The sequence below is a fragment of the Synchiropus splendidus genome, chromosome 10 (genome assembly GCF_027744825.2).
Source record: "Synchiropus splendidus isolate RoL2022-P1 chromosome 10, RoL_Sspl_1.0, whole genome shotgun sequence".
NCBI classification, from domain to species: Eukaryota; Metazoa; Chordata; class Actinopteri; order Syngnathiformes; family Callionymidae; genus Synchiropus; species Synchiropus splendidus.
In genome coordinates this window covers 14,742,866-14,761,586 of record NC_071343.1, presented here as the reverse complement: position 1 = coordinate 14,761,586, position 18,721 = coordinate 14,742,866, and the positions used below count along the sequence as shown (strand labels likewise).

General features: G+C 42.4%; 6 protein-coding genes and 1 non-coding gene across 15 annotated transcripts in view; 2 read left to right on the top strand and 5 right to left on the bottom strand.

Moving 5' to 3' along the window:
- igf2bp2a (insulin-like growth factor 2 mRNA binding protein 2a) overlaps positions 1–330 on the bottom strand; it is a 53,280-nt gene extending 52,950 nt beyond the window's left edge. The window contains exon 1 of the mRNA XM_053876831.1: positions 257–330. The gene's annotated coding sequence lies outside the window, so the exon portion shown is untranslated. The remainder of the gene's footprint in view (positions 1–256) is intronic.
- An 819-nt stretch (positions 331–1,149) lies between these two features.
- Positions 1,150–4,397, bottom strand: hce2l1 (high choriolytic enzyme 2-like 1). The gene is made up of 9 exons (XM_053877857.1): positions 4,266–4,397; positions 4,152–4,197; positions 4,028–4,087; positions 3,812–3,964; positions 3,631–3,748; positions 3,385–3,563; positions 2,087–2,168; positions 1,898–2,022; positions 1,150–1,815 (listed from the first exon to the last, which is right to left on the bottom strand). Exons 1-9 carry the CDS (start codon positions 4,335–4,337, stop codon positions 1,802–1,804), a joined length of 849 nt encoding a protein of 282 aa, XP_053733832.1. The 5' UTR covers positions 4,338–4,397; the 3' UTR covers positions 1,150–1,801.
- A 1,170-nt stretch (positions 4,398–5,567) lies between these two features.
- Positions 5,568–9,530, bottom strand: LOC128766332 (hatching enzyme 1.2). 3 transcript variants are annotated; one of them, XM_053877859.1, is made up of 10 exons: positions 9,229–9,530; positions 8,637–8,702; positions 7,524–8,285; positions 7,397–7,451; positions 7,277–7,339; positions 7,048–7,203; positions 6,871–6,988; positions 6,625–6,803; positions 6,467–6,548; positions 5,568–5,730 (listed from the first exon to the last, which is right to left on the bottom strand). In XM_053877859.1, the coding sequence occupies exons 3-10, from the start codon at positions 7,581–7,583 to the stop codon at positions 5,601–5,603; spliced, it is 843 nt and encodes a 280-aa protein (XP_053733834.1). In that variant the 5' UTR covers positions 7,584–8,285; positions 8,637–8,702; positions 9,229–9,530; the 3' UTR covers positions 5,568–5,600. The 3 variants fall into 3 exon arrangements, with proteins under 3 accessions (XP_053733834.1, XP_053733833.1, XP_053733836.1); XM_053877858.1 differs by having other exon boundaries at positions 7,524–7,641; positions 8,022–9,530; XM_053877861.1 differs by having other exon boundaries at positions 8,022–9,530.
- On the top strand, positions 8,678–10,593 carry LOC128766333 (uncharacterized). 2 transcript variants are annotated; one of them, XM_053877862.1, is made up of 6 exons: positions 8,678–8,982; positions 9,120–9,220; positions 9,543–9,680; positions 9,755–9,867; positions 9,948–9,979; positions 10,190–10,593. In XM_053877862.1, exons 1-6 carry the CDS (start codon positions 8,842–8,844, stop codon positions 10,394–10,396), a joined length of 732 nt encoding a protein of 243 aa, XP_053733837.1. In that variant the 5' UTR covers positions 8,678–8,841; the 3' UTR covers positions 10,397–10,593. The 2 variants fall into 2 exon arrangements, 1 of the variants encoding a protein (XP_053733837.1); XR_008415978.1 differs by having other exon boundaries at positions 8,686–8,938; positions 9,948–10,593.
- On the bottom strand, positions 8,796–8,868 carry trnak-uuu (transfer RNA lysine (anticodon UUU)). The gene has a single exon. It is a non-coding gene; the product is annotated as a tRNA-Lys (tRNA).
- Positions 10,594–10,681: 88 nt separating the features above from the next.
- ankzf1 (ankyrin repeat and zinc finger peptidyl tRNA hydrolase 1) lies at positions 10,682–17,824 on the top strand. Of its 2 annotated transcripts, none has more exons than XM_053876201.1 (16): positions 10,682–10,813; positions 11,092–11,223; positions 11,295–11,437; positions 11,520–11,622; positions 11,715–11,923; positions 12,000–12,109; positions 12,179–12,332; positions 12,425–12,647; positions 12,719–12,805; positions 12,882–13,055; positions 13,494–13,595; positions 13,664–13,928; positions 14,322–14,433; positions 14,503–14,670; positions 14,738–14,808; positions 14,870–17,824. In XM_053876201.1, the coding sequence occupies exons 2-16, from the start codon at positions 11,103–11,105 to the stop codon at positions 14,994–14,996; spliced, it is 2,169 nt and encodes a 722-aa protein (XP_053732176.1). In that variant the 5' UTR covers positions 10,682–10,813; positions 11,092–11,102; the 3' UTR covers positions 14,997–17,824. The 2 variants fall into 2 exon arrangements, with proteins under 2 accessions (XP_053732176.1, XP_053732175.1); XM_053876200.1 differs by having other exon boundaries at positions 10,749–10,808; positions 11,091–11,223.
- The window catches only part of glb1l (galactosidase, beta 1-like), a 12,429-nt gene continuing 7,984 nt past the window's right edge, over positions 14,277–18,721 (bottom strand). For 4 of the 5 annotated variants that reach the window (XM_053876204.1, XM_053876203.1, XM_053876205.1 and 1 more), the window contains 12 exons: positions 18,458–18,518; positions 18,293–18,387; positions 18,044–18,224; positions 17,922–17,980; positions 17,721–17,842; positions 17,352–17,392; positions 16,826–16,944; positions 16,690–16,764; positions 16,541–16,630; positions 16,371–16,484; positions 16,175–16,306; positions 14,277–15,884 (listed from right to left, as the gene is read on the bottom strand). In XM_053876204.1, the coding sequence (XP_053732179.1) occupies positions 15,459–15,884; positions 16,175–16,306; positions 16,371–16,484; positions 16,541–16,630; positions 16,690–16,764; positions 16,826–16,944; positions 17,352–17,392; positions 17,721–17,842; positions 17,922–17,980; positions 18,044–18,224; positions 18,293–18,387; positions 18,458–18,518 (1,515 nt within the window). In that variant the 3' untranslated portion in view covers positions 14,277–15,458. The remainder of the gene's footprint in view (positions 15,885–16,174; positions 16,307–16,370; positions 16,485–16,540; positions 16,631–16,689; positions 16,765–16,825; positions 16,945–17,351; positions 17,393–17,720; positions 17,843–17,921; positions 17,981–18,043; positions 18,225–18,292; positions 18,388–18,457; positions 18,519–18,721) is intronic. The other variant, XM_053876207.1, reaches the window with a different exon arrangement.

The following is an 18,721-nucleotide window of genomic DNA, read 5'->3' as shown; positions in this document are numbered from 1 at the left end:
CCCACTGTATTCATTTTCCTAGCAAGTCAAACTTGGAGCTTGTGGGCCTCTGAAGTCCAGAATTGCTCAATGCACATGATAACTGAAGAGATGCTGAAGATGTTGAGTTCAAGACCTATAGCCTCTGTTGTGAAGTGACGATTATTAATTTCACTTGTTGACAATCTATCATGTGCAGCAGGAGACCCTGATTTTTTTCAGGCAAAGCTTAGGGTTTCACGATACAGGGGGAAAAAAATCATATCACGATAATTACCTTTGATCCTTGTTATTGCGAGTATGGCCGCTCCACTATTTCTAGTATTGTTTCAGTAGAATGGTGCTTTCTCTCATCTGGCTGACAGAAAAATTGAAACAAATTCTAGATTGATCAGCTCATAAATTCAACTTCTTTGTAGTATTCATGTCACTCACGTCTTTGGTTTGCCATACACACGTCTCATCGTCGAAGAATAGTGAGCTGTTTAGTGATGCTTTGTGATGTCATTTGCTTGAACAGTTGTTGTGGAGACAGTGCGTGTACTGGTGGGTTTATATATTGTTTTATTCCTCCACTTTGTTCTCCTCCCCACATTTACACAGAAGCAGTTGAACCTCCTTGAATGAGAAATACATGGTCATAAAGATGATTCTATTCCAGTGAAGAAGTTAACTTCAATGAATTCGCAACCCTGTATAAGACTTTGGTTCCATGTTTTGTAATATACCGTGCATAAGTAATGAAAGCACACAAAGCATAAGTAACTCATCGCGGCTAAACTCAGTTCTCACAGTGTCGAGGAATACAGTCATTAAAATACTAAAGTCCAAGAAGACACGGGAGTTGATTTGTGGCTTTAGAGAGCCATGAGATGTGTGTGTGCTCATCAGTCTGAAACTGTTCAGGGCGTAACCCACCTTCTTACCAGAGTAATATGAATGAAAATTCTAGTTTAATCCATTGTTTACAAACAAGAAACAATTTTTGCAGATTTTATTACATTTCTTGGTCAACATGAACAAAAAAAAAAAAATTCCAAAACCAGCACAGCAATGAAACGGCATGCCATTCCATTTCGAGCTGTTCATGTAGAAACAAAAGGCAAAAAGACTAAATGGATGTCATGTTTTCAATAATAAACAATTTACTATGGGCAAATTATGGCAACAAACTTGAAATCCTGACCAGTATTTATGCATAAGAACAGTAAGACTTTACTCGTCATATTATTTAATCACTCATTTGTGTGATTGTTTTGTATCCTGAGAGTATATAAGATTTAACTCATATACTGCTTCAGTTGAGTTGAGTTTCTTGTTCATAATACTAGTTACAGTACATGCTGAAGATGACGCTCATGAAGTCCCAATGAAGTTGGAAGGATTTCTTTCAGCCAAACAACATGCTACATCCAAACAAGCGTAGATCAAATTCTCTCTTCCAGTGATCCTTTACCAAGGGTTGGTTGGTTGGGCCCCCGAGAGGGCCACTTGAAGTTTTTGTTTTACACCTCTTTAATACACCTCATGGCACTTTATGGCGATTCTTTCATTTTTTTCACTTAACTTATCTTCAGTTTATTTATGGAATTTGTTTTTTTTTTAAATGATATTTAGGCATTAAATTACATTTATTTTATTATTATTATTATTTTAAACAATTTGGTGTCTGTTAAGCATTATTATATAGTACTATATATGGTAAATATGATCAACCCCTACTCAAGCAGATGAATTTATGGAACTTTGTGGTTACAATAATGGGAGAAATATTTTTTCAGTTGCGATGTTGTGGTTCTAGAAGGTTCAGCGAAGCATCTGGTCAGTTATAGGCACCTAAAGTGGAGGATAAGAAGAAAGTGTTCTTAAAAAAACAGAAATTCAAAAGAAGCTTATTCTTTGAGTTAAAGTCACCTACCACAGCTGTATAGAACATTTATTTTGTGAAGATCCAAAGCACTCGGCCCATCTCTTTGGCCAATGGGGATGTATGGGTCTGGTTTTGGGATGATAGTGGGTCCGCCGTCCTCTGAGAAGGCGTACCTGAAAGTCAATGGCACCTGATCAATAAGAGATGATCATCAACTAACTGTGGCAGATAGCTCACCTTCCATAGTGCATTATGGAGCTGTAGTCATACGGGCTGTTCAGGTTGTTCGTAGCATGTTTCCTAAAATTGTGGATGCGATCTGCAACAGATGCGAATTCAGTCACAAACCATAATTCAACTGACAGGATTAATGATTTACAACAAAAGATGGATGTTTGTAAACCACACAGGGGCGTGAGGCACCACCCTGGAGGGTTGAAGGACAGGAGAAGCACCAGTCCAGGTGGCACCAAGCTAAGAGCCTTCAGTCATCAGACCAGAATCTTTCCACATCATCTATTACATTGTTGCAGTCACGAGCGTGTTGAGACCAGAACATTCAGAGACCAGGACCGAGTCCAACTGAATACAGAACAATCTACAGCTTTGTTTTGATAATGGTATTTCAGTTCTTGATTTATTTATTTTTTATGGCTAATGTTTCACTTGCAGTAAGAAATAAATGTCTGTCTATATGACTAAAAGACTTATGCTTCAGTATTCAGTTTGGTCTTGATCTTGATCTTGGTCTTGGTCTCACCCCCCCATTGATCTTGGTCTCTGTATGCCCTGGTCTACCACCTCTAACTTCTAACTACAGGATCATACATACTATATAAAATAGTAAAAAAAAACAAAACCTATATATATATATATATATATATATATATATATATATATATATATATATATATAGAGAGAGAGAGAGAGAGAGAGAGAGAGAGAGAGAGAGAGAGAAAGTAAAAACTATTATAAATATATATATATATTTATAATATATACATATATATATGTGTGTGTTTACAATAATAAACATTATATTATATATAAAAACAGATAAAGTGAAGGAAAACTATTTCAATTAAAACACCAATATAGTTTGATAAGAAACAAAACAAAAACAGATAAAAGGCACAGTATTACACTCCCAGAATAAAACTTCCAAAGGACAATAGAAAGGCTTCTTCGACTCGTCAATTACGACAGTATTTACATTTACCACACGGTGGCGCTAAACCCACGCGCATGACTATTTCAAGAGAAGCGCAGTTCGTACATTTGTATTAGCAATTAATCACATCTCTTGTCGGTAATATTCGGATATTTATTTATTGATTGATTTACTTATTTATTTTTTGGTTGTGACAGGGCCGCATTAACATCTCATGCGTGTGTTGTGTCGGTTGTATATTATTTGGTCATAAAACAGAAAAATGTCTTTTGACCAAGTGAAAAATGTTAGACAAAATAAAAATAAAAGAAATCTAGTCGACGCGAACTGATGTTGCGAGAGTGAGGGGTGCGCTAGTTTTCACCTGCCATGATGTTCTTCCACACAATAGTGACGTGGAGATCTCTGTCGGAGCGGGACTGCTCGTGCACAAAGCCCAGCGCGTGCATGAACTCGTGCGCAGCCACCCCTGACCACATGCACCCCGGGGTCTGCAGAGACAGCGTCTGACTGCCTCCTGTTTGCCCCAGGAAGGACCAGCAGCTGGAGAGACAGCGGAAGCGGATTTCAGTCGACATGACGCTGGGGGGAGAACGCGACACCTACTGACCCGTATCTCGGCTGTATGTCAAGGAAGTTGCTCTCGTGCGTGCGAGGAACAAATCGAATACAAGTTCCGGCTGCAATGTCCTCCATTCCAGTTTCTATCGTGATTCTGTCCATGTCATCTGTCAGAACAAACAAGTTCACCAACTTTGTTTTTCTGCTCACTCAAGTCAACAACTCCCTACCGTACAACGGAGAGATGATGTAGGGGACGTAAACAAATCCATCCACTGACTTGGGCCACAGACAGGTGTTTCCAGGGCACGTGATCGCGCTGTGCGGATATGTGCTGGCAATATCTCCATCTCTGATCGACACGCCCCGAGGAGCTTTCAGATCTGAGCAGGAAACATGAGGAGTGAATGCCAGAAACTCACCATGGTTTCTTCCGGAGCACTTACTGCTGTTCACCGCGAGGATTTGGTCCATCGCGTTGGCTTCATCCAGGTCTGTCAGCTCTTCTGAATTCATTGACGAATGAAGTGAAAATGTTTCCAATTGGTGCTGGAGGTTTAAAGCACTCACCTGAGAATTTCCTCTTCAGCCTCACTTTCCCTTCAGCGGTGGAGTTCTGCAGCACAGATCAGCCATCAAATGTAGATAAGGAAATATTAGAATGCAATAGTGGTCCGGCCTCACCTGCACAGGTACAGCCAGGCTGTAAGTGAAGAACCCAAACAAGACCACAAGGCCGATCATTCTGGGCTGCATGGTTGTGTCGAGGCCCGGCGCTTCAGTCCAAAGTCATCTTAAAGCGAACCCCACCTGAATCTATATACCCGCTACATCCTCTTCTCATTGGACGCCAGAGGAAGACCCCTCATCATCCACAGCGTGTCATCAAGTCAGGCCGAAATCTGGTGCCAAGGCTGACCCTGAATTTCCCTCTGCACAATTCAGCACTTTCATGAATGAGATGTGCTCAGTGTTTGACCTGCAGACCCGCAATTTGTTTCAGACCCAGGACGAACCGGTGATTTAGTGATGAACTGCCGGCTGATAACAGCGCCAGGGCTGCCATTTACATGGAATGTTTGCGTTTCATAAGCTGCATAATATACAGCATGTATTTAAAATGATCAACATCAGAAGTTAGTGAGTCAAAAAAAAGTTTTTAAAAAATTCAGACACATAAATCCTGTTATGTCCCTTTTAAATATATTGATTTAACATGAATATTTAGGAAATATTTCTGTCAGAATATATGCTGTTAAATAAATAGTGGATAATTTACACTGAAATAACTAGGGTTAGACATCATTAAAGAAAATATTTAACATAACTATTTCTTTAGGTATAGGTATATATTTGAAAATATTGTTGTGGAAATGTGTTGGAATAAAATGCACTGTTTCTGTCTGAAATTTAAAACTCTGAGGTAGACAGAATTTTAATTAAAAAAAATAATAAATAAAGAATCTCACATGCAGTCGCTACTTGTGGAACAGGAGTCAGACATGTTGAACAGTTAGAAATGAAAGAAATTACCATCTCATGGTCACAGGGGACATGCTCAAATTCACCACAGGGAACATATCAACATCTGCATCATTCATCTCAACTGTGGGAGGAAACTCCACACAAGCCTCCATATAGAGAGAATACGCTCCAGACCAAGCCACCTATTAAGCCAAACCACTTCCTCTTGTGAGGCACTGGCCTCAGCAGACACAATACTGATATTCACTTATAATATATTCACCTCTCTGTGGCAGACAATAAATTTATTACTGAGGAGATTAAATCTACATGATCTTTATTGATGTGTTTACATCATTTGGAGACTTCACTCAGTTTTCATCCATGAAACCTGAAAATAAGAAATGCTGTTTAGCACAGATTCATTTAGCAAAGTAAGAGTTAAACAGGTAAACAAAGAAACACTTAGGTGGCACTACAGAACTCTTGACATGTGATCCTCTCATCCAAACCTTTCATCTGGATGTGGCCAGGTCAGCACCTGTTGACGTCGTACTAACCACAGTTATAAAGCTTGTTGATTTTCATCTTATCAACCGGGCTGAGCGTCGTCGCTTGACCCAGCTTCACATTCTTGTTGTTTTTAGGAACAATGGTCGGCTCGCCGTCCTCAGAGTAGGCGTACCTGAAAATCCAAGTCAAGAGGGGTAGCATTGGACAGACATTGACTTGACCATCAAAGACAGTGGTGGGAAAAGGTCGACCCAAGGGCCACATGTGGCCCCCAGCCTGGTTTTATGCAGCCCTCGTGAGTTGTGAGCAAAACTACCATTTGTATTCGGAATACAACACATGATTTATATCATAAAATATTAATTTAATTGTATTTAATTGAACAGTTTGCTCTCCAGAGAACAGGGAACCTTTGTAAGTGCAGGAGTCTCTGGTCCACTGATCACACTGATGCACAAGACACGTGGCAGCTAGGATGATAACAACAACAACAAACATGGAGGAATCCCTGAACAAAAGCAAACAAAAGCATCTGTTTGCTTTTGTTCAGGGAGGTTTTTCATTACACAATGGCCAGGGTTTCCACTACTCTGAATGTACTTGAAATTGTTATAAAATTGAAATTCTTATACAAATATTTTCAAGCCATTAAAAGAGCTTCAGTTTAAATAAGGTGATATAAAAACTTGAATATAGCCACCATTGTGATTTATTCTGCTATTGTCAAACTGGTGCAAGATAAACAATATTTTGTTGTTTAAATGTATGTATGGGTCCATCATTTGAGCCCTTGAGCTTGATGTGTAAATACACTTAGATATAGTACAAAACAATCGCCTGTTGGATGCTGCCTGGTGACTTCTGAGTTTGAGTGCAGCTGTTTCAGAGGCTCTGAAATGACTACTTACATTCCAAAGTGCATGATGGAACCGTAATCATAGGGCAGGTCAAGAGTGTTGGTCTTGAATTTCTCAAAGTTCCTGATACGATCTGGTGAGTCAGAAGACATTTGGGGGTTTGACATGCGACGATGCAAAGGAAGTGGAGTCACAATCCAGATCATCACCTCGCCAGATGTTGGGCCACAGAACGGTGACATAGTTGTCTCTGTCAAGACGGGACTGCTCGTGGACAAACCCCAGCGTGTGCATGAGCTCGTGGGAAATCACCCCGACCTTGAGGCAGTCGGGATTGCGCAGCGACACCGTCTGCTTGCCTCCACGGGATCCCAGGTAAGACCAGCACCTGGCATCAGACACAACAGCAGAGAGTGAGGTGGAGGAGGAGCTGAGCTGTGCTCTGGTGCTCTCACCCTGATTTGGGTTGGATGTCGATGAAGTCCCGCTGGTGAGTCCGGGGGACAAATCTGACACAGGTGCCTTTCTCGATGTTTTCCATCCCTTTCTTGATGATCTTTTTGTCCATCTCAGCTGGTTGGAGGGATTTTATGATTTACGGAAAGCAAATCTCAAACACTGATGTGACTTACAGTAGGCGGAGGCTATGTTGTAGGCTATATAGACATGTCCGTCCACAGACTTGTTCCACAGGCAGCTGCGAGCGAAGCAGACTTTGGCACGCCTTCCAGTGGACACGGCAATGTCTCCCTCTCGGAGAGTGGCAGTACCCTCTACAATCTGGGATGCTAGGCGAAGAAAATCGTCTCGAATCTCACATCAGCTTTATCACAAACAACAAGAGGGACATTTGCATCTTACCTTGCATGCTGTTTGTTTTTATAATTTCATCCATGACAGTCAGAGCTGTTTGCTCTTCATTCTCTAAAAAGCAAGTTTAAGTCATTAAAAATGCAATTGGTTTAAACACATTTCAGTTACCTTTATATGCTCTCAGGGTCCCTCTTGGAGCCCATTTTGGAGCAAACACAAGCTTCTGCAAAAAAACAATAACACAAACAAAAAAAATAATAATCTTGAGAAATTATGAGAGCAAAATCCAGATTACCTGAGTTTGTGCAGTGGAGAGGCAGGTGAGAAGCACGCACGCAAGGATAATCTGCTCCATTGTTGCCAGTCAAATGTGACACTTGGTCCGCAATAACATCCACCTTTATACACGTTCACTGCCACGGCGCGGAGATAATAGCCATCATTACCTCGGCTCAATTGCAGGGTTGTTGTTATTTACCTGCGAGCCACTGTCATTCCCAAATTAGCTGGATTATTTCACAAACAACAACTCTCACGGGTCGATAATGTAAGGTATGCCTAAGCTAATAACAGCTACCAGTCAATGACTAGATTTAAAAGAAATGATGATTGTTTAGCTCCGGTTTACTGAGATCTCTGGCTTAGTGAGTGTGAGTGGGTCGACTGACGCCCAAACGAAATGCTGGTAGTGGCATCCACTAATACACCAGTTCATCTGTCACTTTAATTTTTGTAATGCTTGTCCAATAACTACAGAATGAGAGAACAGAATTCTGGATGCAATAAAATTTACCTTCCTTCCTTCTTCTGCCGCTTATCCGGAGTCGGGTCGCGGAGGCAGCATTCGGAGCAGGGAAGCCCAAACTTCCTGATCCGCACAAACCTCCTCCAGCTCTTCCCGGGGGATCCCGAGGCGTTCCCAGGCCAGACCAGAGACATAATCTCTCCAGCGAGTCCTGGGTCTTACCCGGAGTCTCCTCCCGGTAGGACATGCCCGGAACACCTCCCCAGGGAGGCGTCCAGGGGGCATCCGGATCAGATGCTGCGCCTAGAAATTCTGTCCATAACAGTAATGAAGGCGCAATAAAATTTAATTAACCAAAAATAGCAGTAAAGATCTTGTCTGTTTTTATAGTACAAACAGATTTATTTATTTATTTATTGGGTTTAGATCACCCCAATATGGTGATACGACAAAGACAGAAATGATTAAAGTTGAACCATAAATGAAAAATCAAAACAATCTATACTTTATATTTAAGACTGATTTAAGTCAGTTTTATAATCCTATTTGTACAACAGTTAGACATCTTGTGTTGTTGTATTGTATGTGCTGACTACACTCACTAAATGACTGTCAATTCTTTCCATTTTATATTGGCAGATAATTCAATTTCATCTCACCCACCTATACTTTAAAGGTAAACCGTCGCTTTGTTTGGAGGGTGGGCCGAGATCCTCGCGGGACACGTGACTAATAAATGTATGTGGGTTAATCGAAAACGATTGTAGTTTGTCTTTGGTCAGTCAAAAAAATAAAGAAGATTTCAAACAGAAAAAAAATGAACGCCCGAACAGGGACTTGAACCCTGGACCCTCAGATTAAAAGTCTGATGCTCTACCGACTGAGCTATCCGGGCTCTGACACTCAGCCTGGAAGTTTGGCTCAAAAGCGTTTCTCAGCGCAAGTCTGCACTCTCACGACCGTGGGTATGGATTTTCTTGCACACTCATTCGCAAAAACATCGAACAAGGTAAGCGGTTGGTCTCAAAGCAGCCAGCTACTCACACGAGGGACGCCGGAACCAGACTCGAGCGTTCACAGTTAGCTTTAGCTTTTCACGAAAGCAGGTTGCAGGTGAACACCACTCTCCTTTCTGGTCCATTCCAGGACAAAATCGAAGAACTTCAGTCAGCTGTGGACCAAGGCAACTGGAAACTAAAACATCTACAGGAGCGAAGACGACGAACGCAAGAGGAACTAAATGAAATGTACATACAATTACTAGCGACACCTCCGAGTCAACTTGACTTCTACCAACCAACACGCCACTCATGTTCAGTGTATTTATTTATCTATTTTGTATTTCTGCGTTTCCTCCACATTTTTACTTGTTATCTCAGTTGGCGTCTTTTTTAACGTTTTAACACACTTTTAAATTTATTTCTGATGTTGAGTGCTATTTGACTATACATATAAATTAACTAATATATAGTCTGAGTGAAGCCTATACATGAATCAGCATCACATTTGACTCAAACCACTGACTTTGAACCCTTTAAAGGTACAGTATGTACTTCCTCTCCCGATCAGATCAAAGGAAACCAAGCAGAGGGTGAATCTGATCTTGGACAAAATGGAAGTTGTTGATGTCTTGCAGCAACTGGGTCTTCTGCTACAAGAGGAAAAAGATCTTGCCGTCCAGCTGAACATCCAGAGTTGTCATAAGAAGTATTGACCTCTATATATAGTACACAGAACACCGGCTTTGTACTAATAAACTGTTTGTTTTTTTGCCTGAAAAGTACTGATTTGCTCGAACGCAATGAGCAAGTTGTAAACAAGGTGAAAAGTCTAACAGCTGAAATTGCTGAGGTCAAACAGCAGCTGACCAAGGCGAAGGACGTTTCTGTGGCTGGTAATCCCAGTATTACGTACTATACCTTCAGATTACTATAATTTAAGATGATCTAACATTGGATTTTTTTTTTCTATCAGCAACACCTTCACTGAAGGAAGATGCTGTCAACGTAAGGACAACTCGACGTAAAGCCAAGTGATCGCCAAACATGTCTTCATTTCTCATGTTCAGATATAATAAAGTTGAATTGTATTTGGTGATGTTGCCTCTGTTTTGGGGGGAATCCCCTCTTTTGAATGGTGAAAGTCCTGTTGCCTTGTTTGAATTGCTTGATCACAGTGACCATTTTTCTGAAGTCTGTTCTCCTCTGTGTCTTCAGTGGCTGTTGACTACAATCCATGAGTTAACTACAGTTGCAGTTAACATCAGACCTGGTCAGATGAACTGGTCCATCCAGTCTGAAAATTTCACCAACAATGTAACATTTCAACTCAATCAAAATGTATGTAATTTTGCTTTGTTGACGACCATCAGTGAAACTCCCAGCCTGCGGGGGTGTTTATCAGCTCTCACTAAAACTAGTTGACCATTAATTTGATATTATATATTCAAACTTTAGTTTTAGTTTTGAGGTTATTGGATCAATAATTCAAGTCATTCTGTTTTATATGACTAATATTGTATAGTTTATTTGGTTTGTTTAGTGTTCCAGGCTGATAATACGTATAATAATGATCACAGACGCAATTGACAAGTTGATGGCGAATGTACCATTGAATAAAAACTTCTACATTACCACCACTAAGTGTCGCTGTTCGTCTTGTTTTTTTTGAGTTATTGGAGCGCTAATGCTGGCTGAGTTGCCATTTGTCCCTATTGGGTTGCCATAAGAAAACATGGCGACCTGAGTGTGTCCACTACGCATGTGTGGTCATGCCTGCCCGCGTTACCCAAGTCGTGTGTTGACAGCGCCTTCCTCAACACAGGATTGGAGTTATTTATGGTGAAATATTGTCTTTTTCTCGAGCTACTATAATTGTACGGCGACCTCTAACGTGTGCGTGTAGTTAGTCACTGTTTAAATGTAGAACATAATCTGATATGTGTATAATATGGATACGTTTTCATGAAAGGTCTTATCTGCTAAGATTAAGCTTTAGTTGTTATCTCGACAAAAGTTAATGTTTACTGTCGTCACATGGCCACAAAGGAAACAGCACCTTCATTCCAATGTCGTTGTTTAATGAAGTGTACTTTATATCCTATGTTGTCATCTGACAGGTGAGGAGTACATGATGACCTCATGTGCTCGCTCCGTTTTTGATTTCTCCCCTCATGATGAGGCTTTGACAGGACTGAGAGAGGTGAACCTTGCCAATCAACATGGTGCTTATCCAGAACTCACCACTGAAGGTATGTTTCTGTTCGGTTTAAAATACTGAAACGGTGGTCGTGGATTATGTGTGTCCCTATGTCTTCCACAGGATCAGAACATAAAGCTCCAGGTGATGATGATGATGATGATGATGATGATGATGATGTGCTGGAGGGCAGCGTGCTTCGAGAGGTGTCAGACAGGATGCTCTGTTCTGCCTGTCGCTGCACCTTCATCAATAGAGAAGAACAAGTCAGTGGCTGAACTCATGCCTTGTTACCCACACAAGCATATTTCAATAACAAACAGTCACTACGTGTGTATTTCTATCTAGCTGGAACACTACAAACTTGACTGGCACCGGTTTAACTTGAGACTTAAAATATCAGGCTTGACTCCAGTTACGGCTGAGGAATTTGAGAAGAAAAGTGGAGCAGGTGAGGAAAACGTGGACGCATGAGCTTGAATAACGAAACGTGGACGCATGAGCTTGAATAACGAAGGGTTATACTTATTTTTCATCTTACAGGGGACATGTCAAGCATCTCAGGCTCAGAGTCTGACACAGAGGAGGACGAGTCTGATGGTGACGATGAGAGAGGAGTAAGTCGTGATGTAGCGGCAAGGGAAGACACACCGGAGGCAAGTGTACTGAGCCGGCGTCCTTCAAGCAAGGTGATTTTCCTCAACTCAGCTGGACAATACATCTCGGTCCTCCGATGCATTCTTCACAGAAAGGTTAGTGGTCAGTGGTTCACAGCATGCAGAGGATAGCATTGAATTCATATTCTTGATAGCTGAATATTTGTTTCAGCCAGAGGGGGAGCAAGATCTCGTATCATCTTTGAGGTCCATCACCAAGAACTCCGTGTGGATTGTTCTCATGACAGGAGGTGGACATTTTGCTGCTGCAGTGTTTCAGGGGTTTGTTTAGCGTTTCTGTCAGTAAAAGTGAGGGGTCTTGCTTGAACGCCTTTTCAATTTGTGTTTCAGGAAAGAAGTTATTCAGCATAAAACTTTTCACAGATACACTGTGCGTGCTAAGCGCGGCACTGCTCAGTCTGTGAAAGATTCCCAGAGCCGAAGTCACGCTCCCAAGTCTGTAGGCGCCGCCCTGCGACGCTATAATGAAGCGGCATTAGTCAAGGTGACTTTATATTCCGTCATTATTTTATCTTAACTTTTCAGTTTGTCCATGCAGTGTATTTTAAATTCCAATGTTTTCCTCACGCTGCGCAGGACATTCAGGATCTTCTGGCAAGCTGGTCTACGCACTTAAATCAGGCCTCTGCTATTTTCATTCGTGCCCCAAGCTACAATAAAAACATATTTTTTGGGGGTCGCACGGCACCTTTGGACAGGAAGGATTCCAGGGTCAGATCAATTCCATTTGCCACACGAAGAGCAACGTTTCGTGAAGTGCGGCGGGCCCACGATCTGCTTTCCAGTGTGCAGGTTTATGGTGAGACAATGCTGCGATTGCTACAGACCCTGATCTTGCTTGGAGGCAAACCTGTCAACATTCTGCTTCAGGTAAAGATACAGACTTGTCCACCATCTGCAGTGCGCCTAAGAAAGAAAAGAAAAAGACTCTCAAAGCAACAATTACTGACAAGACGGGTGAGTTTACCTTGTTCCTCAAGTTCACTCTTATTCACTGTCATGTGAACGTCATGGTTTTGTATGACATTCACAGAAGTTGACCATGAAAGCTCAGCAGAGCAAGAAGAAGAAGAAGAAGGTGGGATCCAACTGGAACTGGTGGAGATGACTTTGTCTACTCTGGATCTCAGGGAGTCAGAAGTCTACACTGGCAGAAGTAAGAAGAGGAGGAGGAAAAAGAAAAAGGAGAGTCAAAAGGATAAAGAGAGTAAGTGCTATATCTGTCTCTTCCACTGCTATATTGTAAGGAATTTGCCGACCAAAGACGCATGTAAAGTAAATTGTTTACATCTGTGTAACTTCAGCTTTTTACTTTAAAACAATGTGTGCATTTAACACTGAGTCCATGAATGATAAATAAATAATATGACAGAGGCTGCAGACATTTGATCAATGGCTAAAATTGTCAGACTGCTGCACCAACCACTGCAGGTTGGATTGTTTTTATTTTGCTTCATTTAGTCAGCCTTTCTGCATTGCAATGAACTACTAATGTATACTGCACTGAGTAGTCCAACAATTTGGTGTGAAAACAACAGAATTTAAAATGTAACGTATTAAACGCTTAAAACGTTTTATCTGCACAGTTCCATACTTCCATTACTTTCAATTGTTATATGTTTTACAAGTGTTTTTTTGTGCTCAGGTGTGGCTGATTCTGATGACAACACTGAGGGTAAAGTCTCAGCTCTTCCAGAGTCAGTAAACAAGAGTCAGGATGAAGAACCAGTAAAGCAACAAGTGGAAGGTAAGTTCCCAATGAAAGTCCCATGAAACCTTTAAAACTTGACTGAAGTTAAATTTCTGCCTCCTCAGATGAGTCGACAGAGTTCGGCCTGAGAGACACGCTTTTTACTGCTTGCAAGGTCGGTGATGTGGAGCTTTTACGTGGATTGCTGAATCCCTCTGAGGAGAATCAAGAGCAGACTGGGAGCAACATCGTGGATCCCTCAAGTCTTATAACACTTCTCAACAAGCCCATTGACTTATCAGGGTTCACTTTGCTGCATGTTGCCTCTGCAGCTGCTCAGAAGTCTGTGGTTCGCTTGCTGCTGGAGAGTGGAGCAGATCCTACCCTCAGGTGAGGTGTAGGACCAAGGTCTCTGTCTGAGGGCCACTTTTTGGCTTATAGTTCAAAGTTTTGAGAATCTTGCTTTTGGTCAAGTCAATCATTAGACATTAAAAGTCTCTTAAATCCTTTTTTTTGCATGTCCTTAGCTGCGACAAGACAAAACAAAACCATTTGATCTTTTTCTTGTGCGCGAATCTGACTTTATCTTTTGCTTTTGAGCTTGATGGCAGCGACGCGAGTCATTTTTGCAAAGCTTTGTTTATAGAGTAAAAACAATCTTCAGATGTAAAATTTTGGCAACACATTAGATTTCATCTCATCTAGAATGCATTGTTAGTACATTCATAAGACATTACAATGCATTTGCAGTGATTGTAGCATTTTTTTGTCACTGATTTCCAGGAACAACAAAGGACAGACCCCTTACATCGTTGCGCCTGATAAAGACACAAGAAACGTCTTCCGTAAATACCGTGGGGAGAATCCCGACAGATACGACTACAACAAGGCTCAGGTGAGAAAAGAATCTCGTCTTACTGCATTCGAATGTTTTAAGGTTAAATGTTAAATGTTGCCTCTAAAGGTCCCTGAGCCACTCACAGCTGAGACTGAATCAAAGAAGGCTGAGAAGAAAAAGGCTCAAAAGGCTATGAAAAAGCAGCGTGAAAAAGATCAAAAGGAGGAGAAAAGGAAGCAAGAGTCAGAGGCCGAGGAGAAGAAGAGGTTTGCTTCTCTTTCTGACCGGGAAAAGGTGCGTGCCTTCAATACAATTGATCTTCCTTGATGCAGCATCTCTGAAGAAAGGTTTGGTTTTATAGAGAGCTCTTGCAGCAGAGAGGCGACTGGCTGAGCAAGCGTCCGCAACCGGACTTGGTGTTTCTAATATCAGGTGCGTCCACTCTGTTCAGAAGCTAAACAACGGAATAACCTGCTCTTTCTGTTGCCACTAGGAGGTGCTGGACGTGTGGCGAGTCCCTACTTGGGAAGGTTCCCTTCCAATATTTGGACTTCTCCTTCTGCACCCCTCGTTGCGTCCAAGCGCATCGGAAAGCCAACGCTCCTGCAGGGAAAGGCTGACGTGTGGAGACAGTAGTCAGGAGGAAGCTACCTCTATTGTTGCCAAACTTGAATCACATGATCCTCAAACTTCCTCTTTTAATTGTAGAGGAGCAAAGTATCAAAACAGTAAAGTACCTTTGGTTTATTTGTCAACAGCGAGATTGCGAAGAAATGACAATATGTTCTTCTTTGCATTCATTAAAAAAACAACACATCTTCATCCATATCCAATTTGGGCCAACCACATATTTACAAATTAACATGTCGCTTTCAAGTTGTGCAGCAGGAAGTCCGACTCTAATGCTCTTACTGCAGAGTGTGCAATCCCCAAATTCATGCCAGTGATTGTCCTCTGTGGACTTCTCCACAATCACAATGCCCTTACTGTTCTCTCAAGCGACGACACAACCGAAACTGTTTATCCCACTAAAGTGCTTTAACCTGTGGCTCCGAGCTGAGGCCGGTCCATGAACAGAACCCTTAAATGTTCCGGTGCCGCCTCCAGCTCCAGCACTGTGATGTTGTTGGGCCTTGTGGTGCTGAGCAGTGGTCCTGGCACGTAAAGCGTCTGCTGTGGACCTCTGCACATCCAGTACCGCCCCAGATTAACACCGTTAATCCAAACCTGACCCTATAGAACAGAGGAGAAGAGTTCAGTTCAAGGATTATTTGGTTGCCGTCACCTTGACTCACCTTTGTCCACTGATAGAGTTTGAGGAAAGTGTCTGAGGCCAGGCCGTTGGGCTTCAAAGTTCCCATGTAAAAGGTTGGTCCTGCAGAAGGTTCAGTTTGGAGGCTGTTGTCTCCATGAGGCCATCCATCAGAAACAGCCCTGTCGATGTCCAGGGGGAAGATCAGCCAGTCTTTCAGAACGTCCTCACCCAGAAACAGGTTCTTCAAGATGCCCTATTGAGAACATGACTCTGCTTTTAGAATGTATTTTACCCATCTCAATTCAGCCAAAACAACCGTGTTATCTTTTGTCATTCAACCATTTATCTTCAAGGGTTTCAGTTGCTGGGTTACTGGGAAAGCAATGTGAGCCTCCTGGGCTTGAGAACCTTGTCTTGATGTCTCAAGTGAGATGATGCTAGAGAGTAAGCCTCTCAGTCCTCAGACCTACTAAAGTTGCTGTCCGCATGACCACTGTCAATTTAAATCAACCAACAGTGGACTCTAAACAGGTGATCTGCTACCTTGTAGTCTTTCATTTCGCTGCCGAAGTCGACTCTGCCCATGTTCTCAACAAGAACATCCAGGGTATCCCCCTGCTCTCCAGAAATATTCAACGCCAGTGATGTGTCTCTTTCCAAAACGCCCTGGTAAACCTGCTCACAGACACACAAATCAGGTGGAATGATCGGAGTCTTAACTAATCCTTCCTGAGCTCACCCCATTGACAGACACATAGGCCCGGTCATGAATCCCGTCGAGAGGAGAGAAAAGCTGCGTCGGAGCCAGTAGATCCCTCGGCAGCAGAGTGCGATACAGGATGTATCCATAGAACTGAAGTCACAAGGTCAAGACACCGGCACGACGGGAGTTGTGGTTACTCGTCATACCTGCTTCAGCTCTTCAAAACTCAAAGGGATTTTTGATTTAACCGAACCTCCTGGTGACAACGTGCTCAGCACGCTGGTCAGATTGCCGACCTGGGAGGAACCATGTTTCAGGATCATAGAGAAACGTAGAAATATAGACTTGGCAGCACCTGTCTGAGTGTCACAAAGCCATAGGCAAATTTAGGAGTGGCTGGTGGCATAGGTCCTGATGGGATTTCCCTGAACTGAAGAGAAAAACAGTAGAATTATTTCATCCAAATGAAATGTTTCACTCCGAGGTTCCACCTGTTTAATGACGTCCCTGATGGCCAGCAGCTTCTCTGTGGGGTCTCCAGCTTCAGAAAGCGGAGCATCGTAGTCGTAACTGGTCAGGACAGGGCGGTACTTGGTGTCGTGATCAGCTCCTTGAACAGAAGGATAGCAAGGATGAGGTAATAGACATGCAAGAAATGTGAGCCTGTTGGTGAGTAGTTTTGTAAACTTCACATTTGAAGCCAGATGCAGTAGTTGCTGTGATGGTATTAAAGCTTGGGATTATATGGTGGCTGAATGCACCGCTGGTCATGAGGAGAGTGTGGCTACCTTGGTTCTTTACTTCCCTGAGACTGAAGTGGGTTTGATCACATGCATGTTTTCAGTTGTACTTCCCCAAAAGTGATGCGGTGTGACCATTTGTGGAGGTGACATTCAAGACTGGAAATTGTACCTTTAACATACTATTAACTCAAGCGTGATGTATATTTTTGGACATCTCACAATAGTAAAAATCTATCTTTGTGACAAGTGGAGTCCAGAAAGTGAAAAATGTTACCGTTCCAGTAGCCAAAGTTTGTCCCACCTTCAAACATGTACCTAAAAGAAGTGGGCAAGTTATCAATAAAATAAACTTTCACAGTTCTTTTTTTAAAAATGCACACTTACATAATCAGATGGACAATTTGTTAATTCATACAAATATAGTTATGAATTTTCTGCTACCAACTGCCATGTAGTGGCTGTGGGGGCGGAGCCTATAGCAGCTACTTGAAATGACAGACTCAACACACACCCACACATGCAGAAAATTCCTCCTTAAATGAGTCCTCAATTAGCCATTATGATCTCTGGCTGTGTGAGGAAAACAGAGTGCAGGAGAAAACAAAGCAAGGCAAGCACAGACCATGAATTCCTGGCAGCTTACATATTGACGTTGGCGCCCATGGCCAGCATTTGTCCAAGCATCCTGCTGACTCTCGTTGCATCAACTGAAGCATGTGGCTCTCCCCAGTGGTCCAGCCAGCCCGTGTAAAATTCAGAATTCACCTGCAACACCATGACGGCAATTTAAGTAAAGCATTCCATCATGAATCATCTAGAATACTATAAGACCCGAGGAGCCAACCAGAGGACCGGCAGGTTCGATGCTTCTCTGTCGGTCGAAAGCTTCAGTGATGTTGGTGTCTACAGAAAAAAAAGCGTGTCAATCCAAGTCACCCAGAAGGTGAAATAATGCACTACATCAACCTGTGCCAAAGTCCACTGTAGCATACAGTCCCTGCAGAGTTCCACATCTCATCTCCCCGTCCGTGTTTCCATCAGTGGTGAACAAGACGACGTCTTCACCGAGGAAGAAGCGGAAAAGAACACGAAGCAGACGCAGGTAGTTGTAGTCACAAGCGTAGTAACTTCCATACTCATTCTCCACCTGCATTCAAGGGCACATGTTCAGAAGCGATTTACGGACCACAGATCTTCCTCCAAAGAATCTTTTACCTGGACACTGATAATGTTTCCGCCATTAACATACAACCAGGGACGCACTTTGGGGAGTAGAACTGAGAGCCAGTTGCTCACTGCCTCCATATAACCTGAACAAAAAATAGAGGCTAAATAATAGCACACCAGGAGAACGTGTGTGTATGAATGTGCGTATGTTACCCAAGTCAGCTGTCCGGAGTGTTATGTTTTGCTGTAACAGTAACCAGGCTGGCAGGCCGCCCTGGGTGAGAGAGAACAGAGGGACCTGAGGAAAACTGGTGCGAGTAACTGCATGGCTGTGAACAAGACTTAACCTCAGATTACTTCTCATTCTAAGCCAAACCCAAAATCTGTATTACAACAAAATATTCTCAGAAATCCCCAATCACAGGGTCGTGGGAGCAAGGTTAGCTAACCCTCACCCTAACACAGATTCTCAGATGA